Source organism: Meriones unguiculatus, chromosome 4 (assembly GCF_030254825.1).
Source record: "Meriones unguiculatus strain TT.TT164.6M chromosome 4, Bangor_MerUng_6.1, whole genome shotgun sequence".
Lineage (NCBI taxonomy): Eukaryota > Metazoa > Chordata > Mammalia > Rodentia > Muridae > Meriones > Meriones unguiculatus.
The window spans coordinates 62,147,317-62,174,642 of NC_083352.1; the positions used below are offsets into that span (position 1 = coordinate 62,147,317).

General features: G+C 42.0%; 1 protein-coding gene across 1 annotated transcript; it reads left to right on the top strand.

Moving 5' to 3' along the window:
- Nucleotides 1–705: 705 nt before the first annotated feature.
- Atp6v1b2 (ATPase H+ transporting V1 subunit B2) lies at nucleotides 706–25,154 on the top strand. Its single transcript, XM_021652136.2, has 14 exons — nucleotides 706–899; nucleotides 7,510–7,565; nucleotides 12,554–12,652; nucleotides 13,071–13,164; nucleotides 13,303–13,380; nucleotides 13,587–13,726; nucleotides 13,991–14,092; nucleotides 14,412–14,509; nucleotides 15,053–15,176; nucleotides 17,252–17,402; nucleotides 19,167–19,249; nucleotides 19,941–20,045; nucleotides 21,646–21,775; nucleotides 23,856–25,154. Exons 1-14 carry the CDS (start codon nucleotides 764–766, stop codon nucleotides 23,993–23,995), a joined length of 1,536 nt encoding a protein of 511 aa, XP_021507811.2. The 5' UTR covers nucleotides 706–763; the 3' UTR covers nucleotides 23,996–25,154.
- The last annotated feature ends 2,172 nt before the right edge of the window (nucleotides 25,155–27,326 follow it).

Consider the following 27,326-nt stretch of genomic DNA (forward strand, 5'->3'; position numbering starts at 1 on the left):
TCAAAACATAGACTCACTATGCAGCCCTGGCCGCCCTGGAACTCAAAGAGACCTTCCTTCCTCTGTTTCAGTGCTGGGATTAAAAGCATGAGACAGCACAGGGGCTAACAGCTAGCTCATTTTATCACTGCAACAGAAAACAAACTATGTGCGTTCCACCCCTTAACTGTTTTTTTTTAAGTCTGTTCATAAGGTGGTCTTGCACCCAAATATGCAAGCCACGTCGGTTGAATAGATCCAGGAGAGAATGAACCGAGTAGATAAGCTGAAATAAATTATGTCACAAAGCACTCCATGGTAGCAATCATGGGGGTAGGTTTTCTACCTTCTGCTTTCCAAGGTGGTTTTCACAGTTTGACAATGGACATCAGCTGTATGCATCTTCTTATGCATGATTTCCTAACTCCTCTTTCCCTGCTTTCCAATGAATCTTTTTTTTTTTTTTTCTTGTGGGTTCTCTCTCTTGGTTCCATCTTTCTTTCCTAGCCCCAAAGGCTCCTCTTTTCCGTGTTCCCGGTCGCGGGGCCGCGCTCCCAGCACTCTGGTCAGCTCCCCATCGCCCGCTAGCACGCGAGCGCGCGCGCACGCTGCTCCGCCCCCGCAGAGCTCCAGTCACGAGTCTGGGGGCGGGGCGCCGCCGACTGGGCGGGGCCTCTGCTGCAGCTTCGCAGCGCGCATGGGCGGAGCCGGCCGCACGGGCCTCCCTGCTATATCTGCGCCTGCGCCGCGCTGCTGCGGGGCCAGTCGGGACGGAGGAGACAAGATGGCGCTGCGAGCGATGCGGGGAATCGTGAACGGTGCCGCGCCCGAGCTGCCCGTGCCCAGCGGTGGGCCGATGGCCGGAGCTCGTGAGCAGGCGCTGGCGGTGAGCCGGAACTACCTCTCCCAGCCTCGTCTCAGTGAGTACGGGAAAGTGAGCGCGTCCGCCTCGGCTCGTGCTCACCTGTTCAGCCAGCAGGGAGGGAATGGGATCGTGTCCCCCACCGCGCAGTTCACGAGCACCTTTCCCGCTTTGCGTGAGCATTTCGGTGACTTAGGAGGGCCGCGGGCGAGAGCGCCGACTGGAACCTTTTCGTGGGCTCAGTGGGCTCATGACATTGCCCCACCCTCTCCGAGCTCCCTGGACTGGTGTGTTCTCAGTCTGTCTCTGAGGCCACTTCTTGTCACTCGGACCTTCTGCTCCTGGCCTCATTTAAATGTCTCCCGGAGGGAACGCCCACTCCCGTCCCCTCCGCGCCGAGGACCTCTGGGCAGGTGGACAGAGCAGAAGATGTAGTGTCATCGCTGACGTGGGCAGGCCCGCGGAGAGAGCTAGATGTGGCTTATCCTGTAGGGACCGCTTCACAGGACTCTTAGATACCGGAGAACCTTAGAGCTGAAAAGTACCCTAGTCGTGTAGTCCCACTCTCTCATTTTACAAGCGAGACGCCTAAGGTTCTCGAAAGGAGAGGCCATGCCAGGCTCCAGACATCTAATTATTGGGAAAGGAGGAACCAAAACTCGAGGTTTCTTAATCCTTGCTTGGTTTTCTTTCGTTTCTTCGTTAACTGAATAGCTAACCAAACTCAGTTGAGTGGAGAGTTGCTTTGCAAAGCTAAGAAGCTTCTCCCCCCACCCCCCGTAAGTGTGGTGATTGTAAAAGACCTCAATAGGCCGGGGTTAGGTAGACAAGTCAATCATTCCCAAAGAAATGGCTGTTGTTGATTGAAGATTTCGGTTGTGTAGCATTAAACCTTCACAGATATCTTGAAGCCAGGGAGAGAGCTTTGGAAAAAGACTTTAAAAAAATGAGAGGGAGTCTGTTGTTTTTCAGGTAATAAGCTTGCATTTGCACTGGTTAATTGCCAGCCTGTCCCTGTGGGTGGCTCATTGGTTAGAAACAATTTCAGATGAAGGGTTTTAGCTAGGCGCCCTCCAGCCTGACTAATCCTGTCCGGAGCTGTCCATGGGTCATGTGATAACACTGCAGTGTTAGGAAGGAAGAAAACACATTGGAGACGAGATTGCTAAATGCCTTTAAGGCTTTTTTTTTTTTTTTTTTTAATAATTGTTAGAAATAGCAAATGCCTGTTTGGGGCCCATATGAGGAAACGTTGAGAAAACTGACAGATTGATACCTGAGAAGTACAGATTCTCATAAATTGCATTTAGTGTGTGTGCTTTGCTCTGGGCAAAACACATAGACACTGGTGTGGTTTCTAGAAAAAAAAATGTTAAAGGTTACAGTAGTCTATTTTGATGTAATCATTCAGTATCAATTCATAAAGTGTAGAATACTTTCTGGTTAAGGTGGTAAGCCCTTCAGGGATATGAGGAGTGTTTCCCCACCATCTTCGTGTGCTAGGCCCGTGGCTGAAGAGTGTGTCCACAGGAAAGGTCTGCTGACCAAGCAGTGGCTGCACGTTCTTCTCTTGCCCTCTGTGCATCCCTGAGCTCTCAGTGCCTGACTTAGGAAGCACCCTGCGGTCTGTAACTTGCCGTGCAGCTTGTCCTAGTACTTCAATGGGTAGGTTTTCCGTGTGGCTAGAGCTTTCATGGAGTTGGAATACTGTACTTAAGTGAACAACTAACTACACTTAAATGTCATCTTTTACTATTTTTGCCACATTTTTATTTTAGTCAATTTTAAATGCTTCAAGGTAAATATTAACATCTCAATTTTTATTATAAAGGTTTGATAATACTGTCTAAAATGATAAATAATTATAGTTAGTTGATACACACTCTTTGAATGAAGGAATGGAATGGTTTTGGCAGTTGCCCTGTGAAAATTAGGTCCTGTTTTTAAACAACTTCAGGTTTATAGGGCTGTTATAAAGAAACAAAGTAAAATATTCAGGCTTGAAATTAATAACTAATCTTGAACACATCGTTTGACTTTCTGACGTCAAAAGGTAAGAAAACTTTGCCCTTCTTTTAAACCTTAAGAAAGATCAACAATATCCACAGAGTTATTAGAGCAAAATATTTCCACTTTTCTTGACCCATGCATGTGTCAGCTATCCTTAAGTTTCTTATATCACAAAGCAGAGCCTCAGCAAGAAATGAAAATAAGGAACTCTGCTTGGTTTTTTTTTTTTTTTTTTTTCTTAGACCTTCTCTTTCGGGTGTTCATTGCTCAGGTCAGTTCTCTGTTCTTGCACAATAAAAGGAACGGCTTTTGTTTTGCTCTTAAGGTGGTGCCTAATGAGCTAGGGCTTATTGTGCAATGTGTTTTACTTTAAGTATGTCACAATCCTTAAGAGTGTTAGTGTTGAACCATCTCTTTCATCTGACAGAGATGTGCTTTTTAAAATCTTGGGGTTTTTTTGAGACAGGGTTCCTCTGGATAGCCTTGGCTGTCCTGGAACTCCATGCTGGTCTCGAGATCCACCTGCCTCTGCCTCCTGAGAGCTGGCTGTCTTTAAAATCTTTGTAGTTCATAGGGTTTTATTTTTTATTGGTTGGGTGTTGAGCAAGTTGTTTGTTTTGTTTTGTTTTGTGTTATGTAGTCCTGACTATCCTGGAATTCACTATGCAGACCATGTTGGCCTTGAGCTCAAAAATATCTGCTTACCTCTGCCTCCCAAGTACTGGGTTTTAAGTCATTCACAGCCATGCCCAGCTGGTTTGTTTTACCCTGGCAAGACTGAAACTCTCTATGCCATGAATTAACTGTCCTGCTTCAGCTTCCCAATAAATCATGGTTTCTAAATGCTACTTCATAAATGTTTTGTGCAGTGTAAGCATGTGTCTGCTGTTGCCATATGGAGAATAATTGTCAGTGGCTTTGCTGTGTGATGTTCTTGGATGCTGTACTCTGAGCTAGTATCTGTTTCCAGCTACTTAGCGGTTATCGTGAGGAAGACTCGATGGATAGTATTGAGGATAAAAGATGGTACTTGATGTTTTTCCTGCTCACTTTTCTTTTTTAATATTTTTGCTGGCATGGAAAGGGCTGACCTTATCATGTAAACTGTCTTTTTGCATCAGTTTTTAATACAAATGCCAGGAACTGTGTGATCTCCATATTTTAAGTTATAGTGACATATACGGTCTAAGTTATGCCAGTTAGAAGTGTTCCATAGAGTAGAAATTCCATCATTAAAGGAAAGCAGCACAAAACTTTTAGTAAGGTAGACCCCAGAGGCTCTCAGGGCATCTGAAAGTAAGTAGTAAGATTGTACCTGCCTTGCTTACCTTACAGTATTTTGTAAAGAGAAGATCAGATAATTTGAAAATGCTCAGTAAAAATGTGTCTCACTCTCCAAAATGGTTTGGTAGCTTTTTCACGAAGTTCAGGTTATAAGGTCCGTTGGCTCAGTCCTTGTACCTGTGTTTCAGTTAAATTTATGTCTCTCCTCTGAACCATATTAGGTCTTCTGTGCTCTTTAGACTGCCAGTGAGGGAAAACTGCACCTTCTCTGTCAGATATTTCATTCTTGGCTTACAGAGCTTGTGTCTGCTTGATTTATCAGCCACTGCAATGCATTCAGTAGCCCAGTAGCCACTCTCTAGTTTAGGGCCACTGTTCTAGCAGCTGTAAGTGCTAGAAAAGGTAGCCTTGCAGCCGTGACAGATGTAGACACCAGGGAAACTGCCTGGCCCACCACACTGTAAACATAGAGGGTGCTGCTGGACAAAAGCTTTCACACACGTTGCTAGTTTGTCTTAGGATTGGCTCAAGTGGCTGGAGACAGGCTTCAGGTGCTGGTGCATGGGCTGTCTAGAAATTATTTTTCTCTTCTAAAACCAGGAATAATGGTGCTGTTGCTGTTAATTAGTAAATTTATAGTGTTTGCTTAATTGGCTTTCCAAAGGCTTTATATTTATTCTTGCACATTTAGAATTCTTTTTAGAATTTTATTTTTTTTTATTTTTTTATTATATTTATTTATTTATTTATTTATTTTACTTGTTTGCTGTCCCTGGGATTGAACTCAGGGACTCTAAGCCCTGTCTTTATTTAGTTAGTGGATGGCAACTCTGCTGTTTCCATGAAAAGCCGTGACTAATGCTGCTTTTTTCTTGGTCATGGGTTTTGCTTGTGACTGGCAAAACTGTGTAATGAGTTTGAATTTTAACCATGAGACTCTGAGACATAGTTCTGTGTCAGTACTAGAAATCCAAAGAAAGTGCTGTCTCTTTAAAAGTAGAGAATTTTAAGAATTAGAGGCATTTTAATGAAGAGTTTCTTATCAGCCCAAGTGGCCCCCACCCCCTTTGCCTTAAGGCTTAGGGAAAGTTTTGGGAAAGTCTGGGTTTCTGTATTTTTAAAAGTTGGTTTCAAGAAGTACTGTAGCTCACTTTCTGTCTCCGTACAGCAGCTCTAAAAGGTCTTTGAGAAACAGTACTTGGAGTTTTTAAAACAGAAACAAGGAAGATATTCTCAAAAGGTTGGAATTACATGTTTTTAAAAACAGTATTAGATTATCTTAAAGCTGTGAGAGTGCTTTCCTAAAATTGGCCCAAAATGCCGCAGATCTTAACACCCTTATTTAAGTTACTAAAGGACATTCTCCCTTTAGGAGCCTCTGTTGACATGACAGTTCTGACATACTCAAGCAAATCTTTGCTGTCTGTGTTTGGGTGTCTCAGTATGGAATGAGGCTTGTCTGTTCTGTATGAAGAGTCTATACCAAGACTTGCTTCCTGGCCTTGGGCAAAAGGGATTGGAAGCCCCTTAAGTGGATACACTGGCTAGTAAATGATTTCCTTGTTCTTTGGAAGATGATTCTCATTCCAGGAATCTTTGTCCAAGTTTATTAGAAGACCTCAGATTAGACAAGAGAAACATTCCTGATCAGTTAATGATTTCACATAAATTATTTTAGGTGAATTTTCTTAAGAAATGTATTTTTTAGCTGTTCTAATTTTGAAATATAGTAAATTTTGAATTTGTCTGCTAAAGTTGCTGTTTCCTAAGTATTTTGTGTAAAATGAGTGAGGAGCTGCAGATACAGCTTGGAGGTTATGAGCGCTTACTGCTCTTGCAGAGGACTTGGGCTCCATTCCCAGCACTTCACCAGCACCTCCAGCTCCAGGTCCAGCAGATCCAGTCTGCTTTAGCAGCACCTTACAGCCCATGGAAACATGAAATTTAGGCAGCCTTACATCATGTATAAGGAAAATATAAATAAGCATTTAATATAACCTTAGAATGGGGAAGTAGATTAGATATTTCTTCTAAGTACACTTTGCAATAAATAATGGGAATCTCCTTACCTGGTAGTAATCTTTAACTCTTTTGTTTCTTTTTGAGATAAGGCTGACAGCATTCTTTCCTGGTTTGTAGGCAGGGGTTACTGTGCCTGCTGACTTTTAAATATTTTTAGTTTTATATATGTTTAAATCTGTATGTTCATTTATTTATTTATTGAGTGTGTATATGCTTGTAGGTGTGTAGGCCTGGGTATGGAGGTCAGAGGGCAACTTTGGGCTCTGTTTTCTCTCTACCGTATGAGTCCTACAGATTGAGCTAAAGTCCTCTGAGCCATCTCAACAATCTCTCTGTCTCCCTCCCACCCCACTTGCATATCTGTTTATGCTTTGTTTTGTTTTGTTGGTTTGCTGTTGTTGTTAGATAGGGTTTTTCTATGTAGCCTTGGCTGTCCTGGACTTTGTAGACCAGGTTGGCCTCATACTCAGAGTGGTCCACCGGCCTCTGCCTCCCTGGGTGCTGGGGTTACAGGTATGTGCCACCACACCTAGCTGTTTTGTTTTGTTTTGTTTTGTTTTTAAGAATATTTTTGTTGGGATGGAGAGATAGCTCAGTGGTTAAGAGCACTGGTTGCTCTTCCAGAAGATTCCCACATGGCAGCTCTCACTGACCTTAATTTCAGTTCCAGGAGTTCTGGCCTTCATGGGCACTGCACATATGTGGTGCACAGACATACGTGCAGGCAAAACATCCATACACATAAAATAAAAATGAAGATTAAAAGAAAAAAAAAAATGAAGAACATGTTTCTTGGCTGGTTGGTTGGTCACTTAAGCCTGCCATCCCCAGCACTTGAGAACCTGAGGAAGGACTGGTACTGCAAGGTCAAGACCAGCCTGGGCTACAGAGTGAGACCTCTTTCACAGTTCCCACATAGCCTCTGTTAGTTATAATCTATTTCATAGTGGCTTTACCTTCAAGCCACATTTCTCTCAGAATTCCTTTGTGAGTTTTGTCACTAACTCTTTCCTTTTCCTCCTGTCCGTCCAGCTAAGTGCCACCTCCTCAGCGGGATGCTGCCAGGAGGCCTGCACACATCTGCCATCCATCCCATTGGCATTCTCCCTGTCCCACATGAAAACTGAAAAATCTGAACTTGGAAAGGGAAGCAGCATCAGTCTCATGTTGTATCCTGGGTCCTAAGGACAGTGGCTTACTTAGAGTAAAAGTTACACAGGAAATAGCCATATTTTAAAATTCATGGAAAATGTGTGTGGCTTTTTGAGTGTTCTAACAGGGAGATGAAGGGGAGGGGCTTGTTGTTGTCATCAGCTTGTGCTGCTTTACTAACCAAGACTCTTTCTTTCCAGCCTACAAGACTGTCTCTGGAGTGAATGGTCCACTGGTAATCTTAGATCATGTGAAGGTAACACCATGTCCATTATGGTCTGACTGTTGTACTTCAGATTTCATCAGTACTCTTTAAATTTGTGTTACGAATTTTAAACCATTCTTCAGTAGGACTGTAAGTATTATTTGTAGGAAAGAAAGATCTAAAGTCAGAAAACTGGATTCTAGTACTAGATTTAGTGTGGATTCTTTCCTATGACCTCAAGTCCCTTGACTTCCAAGTTGAGGGAAAAATTTTACTTGGTGGGCTTATAGGAGGTAAAACAGCGATAACAAGTGTGTCTTACACCTGCAGAATATTATACAGAGATCTGGCATCTTCTATGTTACAGGCTTCTGAAAAGTAGTGTTTTTCTTTACCGAATGTTAAACTCTTGAGTAACTAAATGTACTTTGAGAGCCTGACATGGACATGCAAGTAATGGATATACAAGAGCAGATTATCTCAATAGTGGCTTAGAACCCTCAACAGAGTGGTGTGTCCTAAATTAGCTCTAAGGATCATTAGTGAGCATGTTGTTCTTTTGTCTCTGTCTATTATGAACTTACTGTTAATTTTAGAAAAGGAGGCATAGAATCTAGTTTCTAATTGGTTATTCTGGACTAAGCTTTCTACCTGATTTTACAATCAAAATATCAGAAAAAAAAATAATACAAAGTACAATAGACAAAAAGAAAAAGTACCAGAGAAAGCAATTTAAATTAGTGTGCCTTCTAGAGTTCTGTTGTAGCAGGCACACAGTTATTAGTTTATTGACGTGCTAATAATGATCATGTGTGTTTTTAACATGTGACCCTCTGGAAGCAGAAAATAAGTTGAGAAACATTTTTTTCAAAGGGCAAGTGCATATTCCCTTTAACTTTATCACTACAGTAATGTTTTTATTTATGGCAAGGGATTTTTTTTTTCCTCGAGACAGGGTTTCTCTGTGTAGCCCTGGCTGTCCTGGGACTCACTTTGTAGACCAGGCTCGCCTTGAACTCAGAGATCCATCTGCCTCTGCCTCCCAACTGCTGGTATTAAAGGCATACTCCACCACACCAGCTATGACAAGGGATTCTTACAAAGTAATTATGTGCTAGTAAGCCTAGCACACTTTCCTCTGGCTCAGAAGGCATTGGTGTTCTCTCTCACTCTGTCTTGTTCTGTGATTCAGGGTCTTTCCCAGAACTAATACTTGGTGTTTCTAGACTGGAAGCCCTCAACCCCATCCATCCTCCTGGCTCCACTCCTCTTTATCTAGAAAGCAGACAATCAGAATACTTAGGAAACCCTAGGACTCAGGTTCTCAATATGTGGGTTATGACTCCTTTGGGGGTGGAATGAGCCATTCACAGGGCTTACATACCACACTTTCTGCATATCAGATATTTACATTATGATTCATAACATTAGCAAAATGTTATCAAGTAGCAATGAAAGAATTTGATGGTCGGAGGTCACCACAACATGAAGAACTGTATTGAAGGGTTGCAGCATTGGAAGGTTGAGAACCACTGCCCTAGTAACATTCCTTTCTTAGTTTTCTCTCTGTAGCTTTGGCTGTCCTGGACTTGCTTTGTGGAGCAAACTGGCCTCCAACTCACACACTTCAGTCTGCCTGCCTCTACCTCCCTGAGTACTGGGATTAAAGGCTTAAGCTCCAGGCCTGGCTAGGAACATTCTTTTTTGAAGTTAGTAAAAGCTGCACCATTTCCTCGTAGTTTTTACTCTCAGCGATTCTAATGCCAGGTGGACAGGTTCTCCCTCCATGACAATTGAGCTCAGTTTCTTAGTAGACCTGAAATTTGATTCATTTCTTCCAGACTCCATTGACTCCGCCACATACACACACGGTATCTGTTTCACTCATACGCTGTGTAGGAGACACAGCTACTGGCCAACTTGGCTATAAATCAGAGGGTATCTCCTCATCTCCCATAACTTGCTGGAATAGCCCACCTTAAGCAGGAACACATCATTTCCCATCACTGACCTATTTAAAAAGTATAAATGTAAATAGATAGAGCCCCAAGGAGTCCTGGGTACTAGCTCCTGCTTCTGTCCTGAGGAGCTGAGTGTGCTCTCTGTCTGCATCCGGTTGCATTCTTTCCAGACAATAAAGCTCCCAGCTCTTCTCTGGAGTTTTATGGATAATTCCTCACGTATCCTGTTGTTGATTACATGATTGGCGAGGACTGACTAAGTCAATCTCCAGTCTCTGTGCCCTCCTCAGAGATCTAGTCTTCTAATTGGGTGCGTGGTTCCCCTGGACAGTAGACACCCACTATGGTCTCTGCAGCTTCCTAAAAGTCACCATACTCAGGTACAAGTATGAGTGAAAGAACTTGCTGTGAATAATAAAAGACTTCTTTCATCTTGATTGCTCCTGATGCCTAGAAAAATACAAGGGTTTTAGGAGCTCTGACCAAGAACTGAACTAAAGCTAAAATGACCAGTTAGACGAGAATGGTTGTTGTAGCCATTTTTTGTCCATCCTTGTGTTTGACATTAACAAGCAGCAGGAAAAGAGTAAGCGTGTAACAGGATTGGAAAAACAGCAGCTGTCATTGTTCCTATATGTGATTACACAAAAGCTTAAGTCATCAGTACCATTAGAGACAGTGATGTAAAGCAGGGTCTCAGGACAACACAGTCAGTTTACAGAAACTATTTCAGTTTCTGTGCTAGGTACAACTTGTATAGAGAAAATTGTGAGGCTTACTGAAAGTACATGGAAATTCCATTTGTTTTGAGTGATTCCACTTAACTTTGACTGGATGAGATTTGATTTTTTTTTTTAAATGTTTATTACCAGCTAGTACAGTCAGATGGGGCGAGGAAGCATGCAGTTTTAGTGAAGGGATAAACCCATCCATGTCACGAGGTTATGGAGCCCAAACAGCTCTGCATATGGATGATCTTTGGTTTTCTTTCTTTCACAAGACATAGTCTCATACGCGTTTTATTGTTTTTCAAGACAGGGTTTCTCGATGTAGACCTGGCTGTCCTGAAACTCGCTTTGTAGACCAGGGAGATCCACCTGCCCCTGCTTCCTGAGTGCTGGCATTAAAGGCGTGCACCACCATCATCCAAGACATAGTCTCTTGTAGCCAGTGGAACTTGCAATTCTCCTGTCCTGGCCCTCTGAATGCTGGGATTACATGTGGCACACCTGAGTTTTTGACATGGTGAATTTGCCATTGTGAGGCCACAGGGAACATTTTTGTGCTAGTCAATTGTTGCTATAGCATTCATTTCCCAAATCAAAATAGGAAAATAAATCCATGTAAGTGAAACATCAACTTATTAGAAGCCTATTAGAAAACACTGAAAACCTGTTTATGACTTTCAGGTTGAAGCTTTTCCTAGGTAAAAGATAAAAATCATAAAGAACAACAATACTTTTATTCTGTAAAACCTTAAATACTTTTGTGGGATAGAAAATGTCATAAGCACAATTGGAAGATTAAAAAACATTGTTTATAAGAGGACTAATGTCCATCCATATTCTATAAAACCACAAATGAGTAAGAAACTGAAAGATTAGCGAAAATAGAGGAGGGTTTTTTGTTTGTTTGGTTGGTTGGTTGGTTGGGGTTTTTTGGTTTGGTTTGGTTTGGTTTGGTTTTGGAGACTGAATTAATCTATTACCTTTGCAGAATAATTGGGTAGAAAATGAAATTCACTGCTAGTATGTAGCTTGCTAACTTTTGTGGAGTTGCTTGCAAAAATGAGGGTTTATTATGTCATTATTAAGTATAGTAAGTTTCAACTGTGTTTCATCAGGTGAGCAGCTGAATTAAATATGATATGGTCATTAGATAATATTTTTTTCTTTTTTAATTTTTTTGAGATAGGGTTTTACTGTGTACCGTGGTTGACCTATAACTAAACTATATAGACCAGGGCTGTCTCTGCCTCCCAAGTGCTGGGATTTAAAGACATGTGCCACCATATCCAGCTTGGTACTAGACTTTAACTGTGTCAGTTGTATAAACATTAATTTTAAAATCCTCATTAACAATTTAACATCTCCAAAATCCAAAAGTCTTAGAAGCCCTAATATACAGTAACTTGACTGAAGGGATTTTCCCCCTCAAATCACATAGAATGATACATCTTTCAACTGTACCCAAAATACATTGTACCCATTTGGTACAGTAATTTGACTGAAGGGATTTCCCCCTTAAATCACATAGAATGATACATCTTTCAGCTGATAATATATTATGTCAAACATGGATCAATACAGTAAAGGACGTTCCCCAATAATAATACATCAAGTACTTTGTCAGTTAAGTACATTAAACAACATCTTAGCTGGGTATGGTAGCTCAGGAGCTTGTCATCCAGCCCTAAGGACATACAGACAGGAGGCCTGGGAGTTGGAGGTCACCCTCAATTTTTATGATCACACACACACACACACACACACACACACACACACACACACAGAGTGAGTTGGGGGCCAGCTTGGGTTCAATTGCATCCTATTTCGAAAATGAACAATCTAAGGCCAGATGGGAATGTGAGGTAGGAGGGAATTTCAGAAATATACATCGTTACATAGAAAGGTATATTATCCTTAGTGTTTAAACCACATTGAGGAAGACTGCATATTATCGTAGCCTGATATTTACGTTTTATAGTAATGTTTCATCTTCCATCTCTCATGTGAGGCCTGGGTGATTACAGGTGCACATAGCCCAGAAAGTGAACAGCACTCTGAGTGGTAGAGACATTGTTGGTAATTTTATATCTTTCTGCGGTCTCAGAACCTTCAGTTACACACACAGGAGAATAATGTGATTCAGTGTTTTTGCAGGATAATACTCTGCATCTTGTACAGTCTGCCACTTTGAATGCCAGTGAGTGTAAGTTATAGGGACCAAGATTCCACTCCCCAGGTATTTGTTCCAGGTGGGAAAGTACATAGACAACAAGACCTCAGTAGAGAGGCCTGGAGTAGCTTGGGTAGCTCTGGGGTGTTGATATTAACCCTTCCCTGTGCTCCTGCTTAGTTCCCCAGATATGCGGAGATTGTGCACTTGACATTGCCGGATGGCACAAGAAGAAGTGGACAAGTTCTAGAAGTCAGCGGCTCCAAGGCAGTGGTTCAGGTGAGCACCACTCAGCTGTTGACCACACAGCGAGTCCCCTGACAGCATGGTGCCGACAAGCCGCGTGTGCTGATGGTTGGATGCTATCAGAATGATTCCCAACTCGGTTCCTTTGAGTTTATTTCTTCCTTACAATTCTTTGTTTTTAATGCTATTTTATTAGAGAGATAGAGAAGTTTCTTAACATGTACTGTAAAAAATAGTCTAGAGCATGAGGAAGTAAAATTTTTAAAAGTAGCCAAGTGGTTTGTATAAGATAACCAAAAATTCTTAAATTTTCTTTCTTTTTCATTGTTCTTTCTTTCATCCATTCTTTTGACATGTAATACTGTGGTATTTGCCCCTGCAAGCAGTACCCTTGCAAGTGTCCCTGACCTAAACCTCTATTACCCTTCTGGCTGATTTTCTTTCTTGGTAGGTATTTGAAGGGACATCAGGTATAGACGCCAAGAAAACATCCTGTGAGTTTACTGGGGATATTCTCCGAACACCAGTGTCTGAGGATATGCTTGGTAAGTCGACTTCACTCTCCGTTGTTAACACAGGTCCGCTCCCTTAAGAGGGAACAAACCTGTATAAAATCTAGAAACACACAAACACACACTTGGACGTCTAGCTCTGCTCTCCTCTATCTTGTTGCTGTTTTATAGGTCGGGTATTCAACGGATCAGGAAAACCCATTGACCGAGGTCCTGTGGTGCTGGCTGAAGACTTCCTTGACATCATGGGTAGGGGCAGTAGATGGGTTTGATATTGGGGAAAGTAACTGCTGTCTACTGGGAGCCTTGCCAGATAGAGAATAGTTACGGTAGCACTTAAAGTAGGTAGTTTAAGTACCGAGAAATTCTTTTGTAGTTCTGACTTTTTAAGTATTTCTCTTTCTATCATGAACAGTCTGCAGACATAGTAACATTTTCTTTCTGGAACACGGCAGGTCAGCCAATCAACCCTCAGTGTCGGATCTACCCGGAGGAGATGATCCAGACAGGCATTTCTGCCATCGACGGCATGAACAGTATTGCTAGGGGACAGAAAATTCCCATTTTTTCTGCTGCTGGACTACCACACAATGAGGTGAGAGCTAGGGTGCTCAGCCGAGGCTTGTCACGGGAGAATCTCTGTGTGCATCAGCTCACCTAGCATGTAGTTGGTATCTTCCACTCGCGCAATTCAGGCATGCATGTCTGCCCTCTTGATTCTATTTCTAGATCTTTGTGAAAATCATAGAGTTTTGTCAACTAAGTTTAGTAATTAAAGTATTTAACATTAAGAATAAGATATTTTGTTCTTAGAATATGATTTTTAGTTTATAGCTTGTTTCTTTTTCATCCTCAACAGATTGCAGCTCAGATCTGTCGCCAGGCTGGTTTGGTAAAGAAATCCAAAGATGTAGTGGACTACAGTGAAGAAAATTTTGCCATTGTGTTTGCTGCTATGGGGGTAAGTGTGGTGTTATGTTTGGGAATAACATAAAACTAACTGTTACTGGAAAGAGGCAAATAAACTAGGCATACATAGTCGACTTCGTTCCTAGATGGAGGCGTTGCATCTTGACATTTTAGCAAAACCAAGGAGGCAAAGTTAGCATGTAGCCACAACCTAATATACTCTGTATGCCAAAGTGCTTTACTCTGACCAAAAAATTAGATGTTTGGATTTTTAAAAGATGGAACAGTTTGTATTCGTAGCTTGGCCTTCATCAGAAGTAGATGTTGAGAATTTTTTTTCTCCTGGCACTTATGAAGTCATTGATATTTAGGTAAACATGGAAACAGCCCGGTTCTTCAAATCTGACTTTGAAGAAAATGGCTCAATGGACAATGTCTGCCTTTTTTTGAACTTGGCTAATGACCCTACGTAAGTAAATATGGTCACTTCTTTCTCTTTGAGAAGACTGGGGATCAGAGTTGTTGAAGAAGGTGATGTTGCAGTGAAAGCCTCTTCGTGGTGTAGCCCTGTATTTAAATGGCGTTCTGCTTCTCGGGAGCTGTTTAGCTTTGTGCAGATTCTATAGTCACGCAGACACAGAAGCTCAGGAAAGTGACTTGACTGGGTTGTTGCACGTGGCAGATGACAAGATGCACAAGAGTTATTGGGACACAATAGGTCATCAGCAAATGACTTTTCTCACCTATTTCCTTCCTGCCCTTTTTCTCACCACCCCTTCTCAGTTTTGAGAACGGCAGCTCTGAGAAATGACAAGCGTTTGTAAAGTAATTTAACCTGTGGCACTTACTATCCTGCAATTACTCCTGCAGAGTAATTGCCTACAGAGGATCTTCAAAGTAATAGTTGTTTTCCTCTCCTATTTATTAAGAATGTCAAAGGGAAATTGCTATTGATCCCATAATTGTTTTGGTTATGGCTTTTGAGTGACCTACGACTTATGTTCCCTTTCAGCATCGAGAGAATCATCACTCCTCGCCTGGCTCTGACTACAGCTGAGTTTCTGGCTTACCAGTGTGAGAAACATGTCCTGGTCATCCTGACAGATATGAGTTCCTATGCTGAAGCACTTCGAGAGGTAACTTTTCCTTCCTTCCTTTATTTTTTTCAGTCAAACAAAATAGGTCAATTTGTAGGGCTATATTGACCCTCTGTAAGTTTCTGTTTTTCTTTAAACATGCTTTTGAGCATGTTGCTGATGGATTTGTAGATTATCCTCATCAGAAAAGCTAGGACAGGTTTTGTTTTGTTTTGTTTTTTCCTTTCTGTCAACTTGGAAACTTTGGAGGATGAGGTTAAAATTAATAGCCTGCCTACCATGTCACTGTCCCAAGGGTTTAAGTTGTAAGTAGTTATATACTCCCAGGAATTCCTGTTCACATTTTGTATGTGTGTGTTAACCCTTTTCAAATACTTTTTTAAATTTATGTGTATTTTGCTTGTGCCTGAGGGTATGTATGTGCTCATGGAGACCAGAAGACAGCATCAGATCCCCTGGAAGTGTAGTTATAGACAGATGGCTGTGAGCTTTCCAGTGGGTGCTGGGAACTGAACCCAGGATCTCAGCAAATGCCCTTAACTTCTAGCCATCCTTCTAGCCCCTCGGGGCTCTGTTTTTAATGATTATAATAGTTTAATAAGTGGTCTGGCAACACTGTCTTTGGAATTGTTTCTTCAGAAAACCAAATGTTTGTTTAATTACAGTAACATCATCACATAGAAGTTTTAGGATATTTTAAGACAAATTTCTGGTATTTTTAATAAGCTAACTCTTGAGTACATAAAGACTTCTGAGGAAACCTGCTCTCTACCGACTGCCTTTTCAAATCCCCAAGATTATTACTTCATTGCCACAGTGTTTATGTTGACTCCCTGAAGGACTAGAGTCTTCCATCATTGAAACGGATCAATACTATTGTTAAGGAAAACAAAAATGAGCTTTGAAAAAAGATAATTTTTTTAAAGATAAACAATTTATAAACCTAGGCTTACTGCCCATTTGATCTCATAAACATCAAAGTGCTCTGCCAGCTTGCCATGACAGTTTCCTTGTGCATCGATGACTGGGTCTGTAGGCCACACCGAGTGACATTACAGGAACCCTGCAGTGGGGTCCGCTGAGGTTCTTGCGGTGTGGAGTTTTGCACGCACCTGTATTCCCATATGCATGTCCCAAAGAAAGACCTTTGTGAGGTGGAGTAACCTCTGGGCTCTGTGATCAAGGCCCTGTGTGGCCCAGTCTGGCCTTGAAAACTTACTGTGTAGCTGAGATTGGCCTTGAACTTCTCTCTTCCTGCCTCTCCAAAGTGTTGGGATTCTAGACGTATGCCACTGAGCTGGACTTTGGCTTTTTGGTCTTGGGAACTATCTGAGCCTCAGTTCTGGCTGTAAATTTCGGATGAGCTTTCTTGTTTGGCTGTTGTAAAGATTTGACTGTCTAATGTATGAGTATAACATGTGATTAGTTCTTGATATGTGTTCCTCCTTGTGACCTAATGAGGACTCTTACATGAAAGTGGATTATTTTACAGCATGGTATAGTTAATGAATTGAAAATTTAGGCTTTAGAAGTAACTATTTGATTTATAGAGTTTTTTATAATAAACATTGTTGTAGTAAAATTTTAGCAGAAAATCTAATTGTTTTGTTTTCTTCTTTCTTTCTTTCTTTTTTTTGAGACAGGGTCTCAGTGTGGTCCAGGCTGTCTTTGAACTTAGAGACCTCCTGCCTTAGCCATCCCAGTGCTGGGATCACAGGCGTACACCACCATACCCAACTAGTTTCTGTCACAGAATTTATTTATGCACGTAATATTTATTATTGTCACTCTTCAAACACATAAGTGAAGGCTTATGGAAAGCAGAATTTTTTTGTCCCCAAACTCAAAAGATTACTGTCCAGAGTCAAGAAAAGTATAGTCATTAGCAAACTGAAATAGAGGAAATGACCATATTAATAGAATCTGAGAGTACCATCACCTTTCCAGCCTCAACTGAATTTCTGGTTCATTATAATTTTCAACATTCTTGCATTACAACCACACAAATTAATTTTTTGTTGGGCATATTTAAGGAGACATTCTAAGCAGACTTTTTCTTTCTCTGACGTGTCTTTTTCTTACTCTGACATTCTCCTTCCTTGGTTTGCTTTTAGGTTTCAGCAGCCAGGGAAGAGGTTCCTGGTCGGCGAGGTTTCCCAGGCTACATGTACACCGATTTAGCTACAATCTATGAGCGTGCTGGTCGGGTAGAAGGTAGAAATGGCTCTATTACCCAAATCCCTATTCTCACCATGCCCAATGATGGTAAGTTTGCATCTATGATTTACCAGACTTCATCACTGAAAGGGCTTGTGTGTATGTTTGTGAGAAAAAGGAGGGGGAAGGAAAGGGGAGAGAGAGGGAGGAGGTTTGGGGTACTTTCCACAGTGTGCTTGTGGAGGTCAGAGGACAGCTTGGCCAGAGTTAGTTCTCCTTTCAATGAAGGTGCTAGGGAACAAGTAATCAGCCTTGGTGGCAAGGGCTTTACCTGTGAAACAGTTTGATGGCCCTTAACAGGGCATTGGTTCTGTAGACATCAACCATCTACTTTTCTCAGTTAAAATTCTTTTGAGAGCTTGACATCAGCTGTTGTCTTAACTAGATACTATACCTAAACATCATTTTCAGTTAAAGGTTATTTCTTTATTTTGGGGGGGGGGGGTGAAGACAGGGTTTCCCTTTGTAGCCTTGGCTATCCTGGAACTCACTCTTTAAAAGTGCTGGGATTAAAGGTGGGTGCCACCACCACCTAGCTGAAGATTATTTCTAATTATCTTCATCACTTTTTGAAGAAAAGCTATTTTCTTTGTAATTTGAATTTTAAATTTTCACCTACTATCTATTATTGAATGCCTGCTGCTTTCAGAGCACTATTTAAACTATAAAGAATTTGTCTCTCTTTAAGTAAACGACTTGGATTTTCTGTGAGCCAGTCATTTATACAGTTAAACTCACAGTGAAGAGCATGGGATAGTCTGGGCAATAACTCACTGTGCTGAGCGCGGTTAGGAGTGCTCCGGTGTGAGCCCCCCCACAGCACTGAGGCACCAGACGGTGGAGTGGTTTGCTGGCTTAGGAAATGGTAGTTCTGCAGCTTGTGCAACCCACACCAGCAGTTACCCTTCATTGCTTCTGACATAAGCACGAATGTTCCAGAAGAGCAGGCATAAAGTGGCTGTCTTCCGTCCACAGGTTAGAAGGACACCACTTGGCATGGTGTTTGGGTGCTGCCTGAGCAGCACTGCCATGCCCACGTGTCCTGCATCTGCATAGTGATTTGTGATTGCGATGGAACATTGTGATTTAAGAAAGCACATGACTAGAAGCAAGTATTGTATGTACAGCACATGTTGGAACTATTGTAACTGAACAAATGAAATGGTTTTAATATGGAAACTGCTAGGCACATTGCCCTGTACTTAAATTCAAGTTGATTAAAATGAAATTTAAATTAAGCACTTCAGGTTCGTTAGCTACACTCAGCTGCTCAGCTGCCATGCTTGGCAGATTCCTCTGTCCTGCTTCCATATCTGTTGCTGTGATAATGCACCCTTATAAAAAGCATCTTAGAGGAGAAAGGGGTATGTTTCCATTTGTAATTCCAGGTTGCAGTTCATTACTGTAGGAAAGTCAAGGCAGGAACTTTAAACAGCTAGTCCCTTCATGCCTGTGATTAAGAGCAGAGGGACAAGAACGCTGAGTATCGCCAGTCTTTCAGAATTCAGGACCCACCCTGCCTAGGGAATGGTTCCATCCGTAGTGGGATGTCATTTCACATCAATTAATTAAGATAATTCCCACAATATGCTCACAGACTGACCCAGCCAAGCCTCTTTCCAGCTTATAGTCAGTTGACAATTAAAACTAACCATCATACTACTCTATTAGACAGCACAAAAGCATCATCACAGAAAGTTATTCACTGTAGCTCTTATGGGCAGAGAAATGTAGATGATACAGACTGGCTTCTTGTGAGATTGGCCATGTGGGGTAGCCATGTGCTTAAATAACTATGTCTTCCTCTGGCAGACATCACCCATCCCATCCCTGACCTGACTGGCTATATTACTGAGGGCCAGATCTATGTGGACAGACAGCTGCACAACAGACAGGTACTGACACTTGAAGAGTGCTGTGGGTCTTGAAGCCACTCACTCACTCTCTGCTGACTTCATTTGCTCTTTGGGACTTACCAGTTCAGGAAGTACCAGCTTGAGTTGTTTAATATGGCTATGAAAGTATCATTTCTAAGCTAAAATCTTACAGTGGGCAGAGTGCCAGAATTAAGAATTACCATTTTTATTTATTGTGCCTTTAATTGGGATCAGTTGTCTCAGGGAACTTTTTTGTGGGGAATTCTATGCTAAAAATGGTGTATGTCATGATCTGCCAGTCCTATTACTAGAAAAGCAGGAGGATTTTTGCTGGTTTTATAACAGATTTCCAAAATCAGCTTTTAGGGGAAATTATTATAATCATTTTATTTTGCTTATAAAATTTTGAGTCCATGAACAAAATTGTTTAGATGGATACTAAGGTAGCCTAGGCAATTGAAACTGTAGGTTTTCAAAACAGTATTGTGCTCTCTTTATACTTCACTTTCTTTATTCTGATTCTCAAAAGAAATACTGCGCACAAAGTGCTTCTCACTGCTGTTTCTTCCCTAGAAGATGCTAGAGCTCATCTAGAAAAAGTGCCTGCAGATTTATGTGCTATGAAGGATACCGGTGATTTTTAAATGCTCGGTACAGTAAAGCTCAAGTTTTACATACAACAATTTTTTTTCTTCCTGTTCTACCCAAGATTTATCCACCTATTAATGTGCTACCCTCACTGTCTCGGTTAATGAAGTCAGCTATTGGAGAAGGAATGACCAGAAAGGACCATGCTGATGTATCTAACCAACTGGTATGTGTTCTCTTCTAAGGAGGAGGTTTGGCCTCACTCCTTATGTTCTTCTGTCATATCCATGACAACGCTATCAGTGTTTGTCTTCCCAACCAAATAGAATTTCAGTATTGGTTTGATACAGAATAATTACATTGGATAGAACAAAGCAGCCTTTTTTCATAAGAGCAAATAATGCTAATCAAACCTGGGGCCTGGAGAGATGACACGGTGCTAAAGAGCATTTATTATTCTTGTAAGAGGACCCACATGAGGGTTCACAACCATCTGTAACTCCAGGTCTAGGGGAACCGACACCTGACTGAAGAATCTAGGCATATATGTGGTACTCATAAATACATGCATGCAAAACACTCATCCATATAAAATACACTTTTTGAAAAATAAAACCAACAACCTGTTAAGCTTCGGCGGCTTGTGCTGTCATAACCTGTCATCCCAGGATTCGGGAGGCTAAGGTAGAAGAATTGCAAACTGGAAATCAGCCCAAGCTTCATGGTGACACTGTCTCAAAAGACAGTAGTAGCAACAAGAAAATTACCAAGCTTGTAACTCATTTTGAATACTATATGCAGTTTTAAAATGTATTTTATTGGAGAATCTCCCCTATTTATCCAGATATCTCTCCTATTTATTCATTTACCTTTCTGAGTATTGGTGTATTACCTGCATGAATATTTGTGTGTTACATGCATGCAGTGCCCAAGACCAGAAGAAGGTTTGGGATCCCTAGGACCTGGAATTAGCTGCTGTGTGGGTACTGGGAATCAAACCTGGGTCCTGAGTCCTTTAGAGAACAGACAGTGTTCTTAACCACTGAGCCATCCTTCCAGCCCGTAGTTTTTAAATTAAAAAGGGAAAAGGGTGGGGGTGGCAATAGGGCTCAAAGGGTAAAGACACTTGCTACCAATACCAAGTCTTGCAGTTCAGTCCCAGGGACCCTTATCGCAGAAGAAGAGAACCAACTCCTGCAAATTGTCCTCTGGTTCTTATACACCTAACATGGCACATGCGTGCCCACAAATAAAAAGCATTTAGTGTGTGTTCCTGTGCACACTAAATAAATAAGTGTAATAAAATTTTTAAGCATGAAAATAAAAGCAGAAAGCAATGTGTTCTTTTAACTACTGGTTAAAAGTTCTTCTGTCATATCCATGACAACGCATGGACAGCATTACATATTTGTTACTGACCATGAACAGCCAGCAGAACACTGAAGTTAGAGTTGTATATATTCTATGAAGTCCTTAATGTTTATAGATTGTACATCAAACATAAAGAAAAATATCTGATCCTTCAGTAGAAATGGAAAGCCTGTGAAATCACAGGTATTTGAGTGAGACATGCAGAAATTTCTCTTTGGCTTCTGCATCTTTTTTTCTATTCATCATAAATTAATTAGCACACTGAGAAAGTATATTTTTGCAGTGTTGGTAATGTCTTTACATTGTATGCCTGAAGGCCTCTTTCTCGGGGAGACTATAGTAAGTACTTGAATACCTTCCTGGGAGCTTTCTGTAAGCTGTAACATCTTGGGGAAGAGAGCTGCCACAGGACCTATCTACCCCGGGCTGTTGACATGTACCCCTCTCCCTTTCAGTACGCATGCTATGCTATCGGTAAGGATGTGCAAGCCATGAAAGCCGTGGTGGGAGAAGAAGCCCTGACCTCAGATGACCTTCTTTACTTGGAATTTCTGCAGAAGTTTGAGAAAAACTTCATTACTCAGGGTAAGATGATGCCCTTCAAACAAACCGTCTTAAAACCATTAAACCTTCCTTGCAAAGCTGAGAACTCCTGTTGGTCTCTCTGCATTCTCTCCTCTAACGAAACACATAAAGTTCTGCTGTGTCTTTGTCTTCACATCTGACCTCCTTCCCTCTGCCTTCTGAACATCTGCAGGAAACCTGATTATAATTCACAAAGCCCAACAACCTTTCTCTGTCTCAAGCTACCACACCTCGGCCTATTAAAAACATATCTTTTTGTATGGACCCAGTGACCAGAATGAGACTTTTCCCCAGCTGACCACCTTTCTGCCTCCAATAATCTGATCTGGTGGGGTCATTTTTCCACCTAATCCATCTCCGTTGCTGGACAGCATTTGGTTGTTTGTTTATTTTTTGTTTTTGAGAATCTCATGCATGTATACAATGAAATAAGGTCATACATATCTACTGCCTCAATTCTTCTTCATCTTCCACCATGTAATATATTCCTCAACCTGGCCCACTTTGTGTGTGTGTGTGTGTGTGTGTGTGTGTGTGTGTGTGTGTGTGATAACACTAGTGCATTTGACTGGGCAGCATTTTTAACTTTATTCTCTAGTGATCAGACAGTTATTATTCATAGTGTTCTTCTTACTGTATTATTTTTGTATTCTCACTATAGTATTTTGTCCAGTAGCTCTCAAACTTTGATTTGCTTTTTTTTTTTAAGATGTATTTATTTATTATGTATACAATGTTCTGTCTGCGTGTACACCTGCACACCAGGGGAGGGCACCAGATCTCACTATAAATGGTTGTGAGCCAACATGTGGTTGCTGGGAATTGAACTCAGGACCTTTGGAGGGACAGACAGTGCTCTTAGCCTCTAAGCCTAATCTCCAGCCCTTGATTTGCTTTTGAATCAATCAAACATCTCAAGAAGTGCTGATACTGACTTAATATATATGGTGAGGCTGGAGGTTGGAGGTTTCTGGGCCATAGTGAAGCTAAGGTCTGTAACCAGACGTGAGGTTTAAGTCCCCCATACGTCATCCTTGGCCACTGGGGCCAGTTTTCCACCTCTCTCTCAGCTCAGGGGTAGATATTAATAATTTTATTGGTTGTCTCTCTTCTAAAAAGCCTCCAGTATGTTTCCTTACATGGCACATATGGGTTCTCAGGCTGTTTTGTTCAGTCTATCTGCTGTTCCTAGAAATACTCCATCCTTGACCTCAGTGATAGTTACAGCAGGTATGCATGCTGCTTTGGAACAGCACTAGGATTTGTGTACTAGAATAACACTAGGATTTTACTTGCATTGCATTTACTTGCCTCCATTTTCCATACCGAAATCATCTAAACACACAGTGGTTTAATTATATGAGGGCTGGAACACAGGCCAGGCAAATGCGTGACCCTGAGTCACCGATCTTGTTGGGATTTAGTTATTTCTCTGACAGTCTGTCTGTCTGTCTGTCAGTCAATACAGACACTAAAAAATATAGTAAAGTTATTTAGAGAGGGACTCCAGAATTCCACCACTCTTAATCTTTTGAAAAAGGGGTTTTTTGGAGGAGAGGAGGTTAACTCTGCTATATTAAATATAATTTGGTTGGCCTGTAATTTCAGCACTTAAGAGGTAGAATTTGAGGCTTGCCTAGGCCACTCAGTGAGACCCTGTCTCAAAATAAATTAAGTTTTGAAAACCACTGGCCTGTAATATATTCTGCTTTATGGCATTTAAGGCTTTCTTAGCATCTCTGTTGATTCCTGCAAGCTTAGCTTTTTCTCCTACGCCCTGTGTCTAAGTCTGCTTTTTACTGACCTTTGATGAAAATGCTGGGTCTAGTTTGCCTTAAGGATTTTGTCCCTCTTTGTCCACCTCAATCCTTTAACTCAACATGTACACTGTCCCTGTGGGCCTCTCCTCACCTCTGACCTCTGTGGTACTTTGTGCCCTCATTCTGCATTCAGTCTGAGTCCTAACTCACGTTTTCTTTCTTGTATTTAATGTCTACCGTTTGCTAGTCCACGGACAGAATACTGAGCAACATGGGTCAAGTGGAAGTTCTTTGAGATTAATTCAGTGTCAATATTTTAGGTCCCTATGAAAACCGAACTGTCTATGAGACTTTGGACATTGGCTGGCAGTTGCTTCGAATCTTCCCCAAAGAAATGCTGAAGAGAATTCCTCAGAGCACCCTGAGCGAGTTTTATCCTCGAGACTCTGCAAAGCACTAGCTGCGGCTGCTTGTGTGGCGTGACCCTCTTGTGAAGTACTGGTTCTGTTTCCTGATTCCTTTTGCACTCCTCCATCCCCACCTGTGTGCGGGAGTTTACCTGTTACCCTGTAATTAAAAACAAAGGCTAGGTAACTATTGTGCCAGTGTTGCAACGTTTAAACTGCTAACAGATTGAAAGATCCCTGCTCAGAAAACCTCACCTTCAGTGCTTTCCTTAAAGTAGCTGAGGGATGGCGTGAAGTTTGCTTACCAATGTATGTATTTGTACATAGTGGAGAGCTAGTTGCTAATAATGTCTTGTTTGGGTCTCCCAAACCCTACCTCTCAGCTCCCTTAAGAGTATCACTGTTTTGAAGTTAAAATGCTTCAGTCTCAAATTTAGGGGCAAAGTGGAGACTGGAAGAATTCTCCTTTCAGAAGAACCATGAGGCTCTTGGCTGAGCCTTTTTTCTGGAGTGCTGCTGTGCCTGTGGGTCTGTCCTCTGCTCTATGCAGATGGGTTTTACTGTCTGCTTGCACTTTCTTACGAAATGAGTTTCTTGCTGCCAGTGCTGTGAGTTGGGAATTCCTGTGTGGCATCTTTCTCTTTGAGGCGCACACAGAATTATGCAACGTTGCACAGCTGGCATCTTCGTGGCAGTGGTAAAGTGGTGACATGTCTTTTGCTAGTGATACCCACTGGGCTGCAGTCATAGGAGAATTGAGACGTGGAAAGGCTGGGGTACAATTAAGAAAAACCCTACATTCCATCCTTATCCTGATGTGCTTATGGTGGTTTAGGTTTCTGTGTTGCCCCCAGATCCTGAGGTGGGTGTGAAGATGGCTTGCCTTAGGTTTGTGGATGTTTTAAACTGTTCAGTCCCCAAACTTTCTGATCCAGCTCTGACTTTTCGGGTGACCTTGTGGCACATGTGGCAATGTTTTTTATTCCTGCTCCTTCCTGGCTTGAGCCGTTAGCTCTATCCTGTAAGCCTCTGCCATGTCTGCTGTTGGGTCTCTGTGCTGTGTGTTCTCAGGTGCAGCAGTGACTTCCCACTCTATGCATTCCGTCTTCCAGTTGTTTTTCTCTGAGGGCACGGGAATCAGCATGATTATATTTTAATGTAGAAAATGTGACATCTCGTTATAAATGAAAATAAATGTTAAATTAAATGGAAGTTACCTGAAGTGACTCTGTGTCTTCTCATCAGAAGAGGAACAGCAGCAAGCAAGTGGGTAACTTGAGTCTTCATGAGTGTGGCCTGTGTTGGTCTGTAAGAAATGTGAGTATGTGTCATATGCCTGAGGGCTTGAGGAAGGCATCTGTGTGTTCAACTGCAGAGTCTAGTGCACAGCAGCATTCAGGCTGCATTTATTAACAGACCTTTATCAAGACAAATTGGCTCAACGATGGAGAGATGGCTCAGCTGTTAGGAGCACTTGGCTGATCTTCCAGAGCTCCTGAGTTCAATTCACAGCAGTCACATAGTGGCTCACAACCACCTAAATGGATCTGATTCTGTGTTCTGGTGTGTGTGAAGACAAAACACTCATATACATAAAATACACAAATAAATAAATCTTTAAAAAAAAAAAACAGACCAATTCTTCTGTAGGAGTTGGGGCTGGTTAGTTAAGTACCACTCTTGCTAATCTGTTATTTTTTAGTGAAAACATTTGCTAAGGGATCCTTCTATAAAAGGACAAATTTAAGTGACAGATATCATCAAACTTGTTCTGGGGAGATTTTTGTGAGCATGAAGGACCATCTGTAGATTAGTGTCCTCAGCACCTCACCGTCTTCTTTCCTGTGAGGGTGGGTGGACTGACATGTCAGGCCCTCAGGGTAGTCTGCTCTTGAAGTCTTCTGTGGCTGGACTGAGCGCAGTTCAGTGCACTAAGATCCAATAAGAAGATGACGTCAAGAACAGTATAGCAGGTGGGTCTCGTAGATCATGCCTGAAGTCCTGGCAGGCAGGAGAATCAGGGATCCGCAGTCATATTCAAATGCCTGTGTTTAAGTCTAATGTACTGGGCTATACTGTCTTAAAAAAAAAAACAAAAACAGACGCTTGAAGGATTTTTTGTTTAATATGTAGGAATATAAGTATAAGGAAATGGTCTTTGCTGTTATTTTTCTTTTTTATTTCTTTAAAATAAAAATGGCATTCCATTCTATAGCCAAAGTGGTTTTATGCCAAGCCATTTTTTGCAGTTCAGGGCTGAACACCTGCCTCATGCTCAGAGAGCCAGTAGTGCCTCTTCCATGGCAGCAAGTACCCTCAAGACTCAGTTTAGTAACAATGAGAAATCTCTTCCAGTCTCCTCACAGCTCTGTATCCTCACTAGGAATTGTCGAGTTCTCCTGATCAGTCACCCATACTTCCTGTTTTGGAAAAAGCAAACATCTGACTAGCTGCCCCTAAGGTCTGAGGCCAGGGTGAGCAAGACTGGGCCATCTGGTCTAGGAGTCTGAAGGTCGCCATCCTGGGTAGAAACATGCCTGCCCCTGAGCTCAGCGAGCCATAGTAAGTAACATACATGTCTCACCTCTCTTTCCAAAGGACCATCTCCCGACTGCCAGAGCATTTTAAAAATAGAGCAATCCGTTGGAGTTCAAGTAGAAATGGCCTTGTTCCCTATCACCAGATTTGTTCATTGGCACTCACTGTCACATAGGGAACGGCAGAGCAACTGCTGGAGGCTAGCCTTGAACCTTAATCGTGTCCTTCCTGTGTCTCCCTCCAGCATCCCCTCACATCCTATGGGTTCCCAGCGCTCCAGAACCTGGGATCTTTACTTCTGAAGCGGTGTGAGTGTGAACCAAAATCACCGATAGCCTAGAGTCACCAGCATAGGGGTTCACACAGTTTGCTTGTGAGGTGAATGTTTCGGGGTGTACAGACAAGAACCTCGGACTGCATATCCTTGCCCACAGCTATATTCACTTCCACAGAGCAGCACAAGCCACACATTGAGCCCTGGAGTGGCCAGGCCCAGCTTGGACTGTCTTTGGCTGGGCAGTCAGTGGCTCACGGGACCAGATGGTCCCTTCTGTGAAGTTCCACATCAACATCAGACGAAGGCTCTAAGGAACATATTTTATATGATTTAAAAAAAAAAACAAAAAACACAGCAACTCTTTTTTAACTTTAAAAGCCAGGCAGGATGGGAAGCTCAAGCTCCAGACTCACAAAGTGGCAAAGGAGCAGTAAGAGTGCACCTCGGAGCATCCGTGTGCTGTGACACACTCCTGCCTGCAGACAGTCCCTCAGTTCATGGTTTTAAGAGGCTTTTGCCTCTCCCACCACTGAGCAGAGTTTGGACTCCAGCTCTTTCCTTCCATAGAG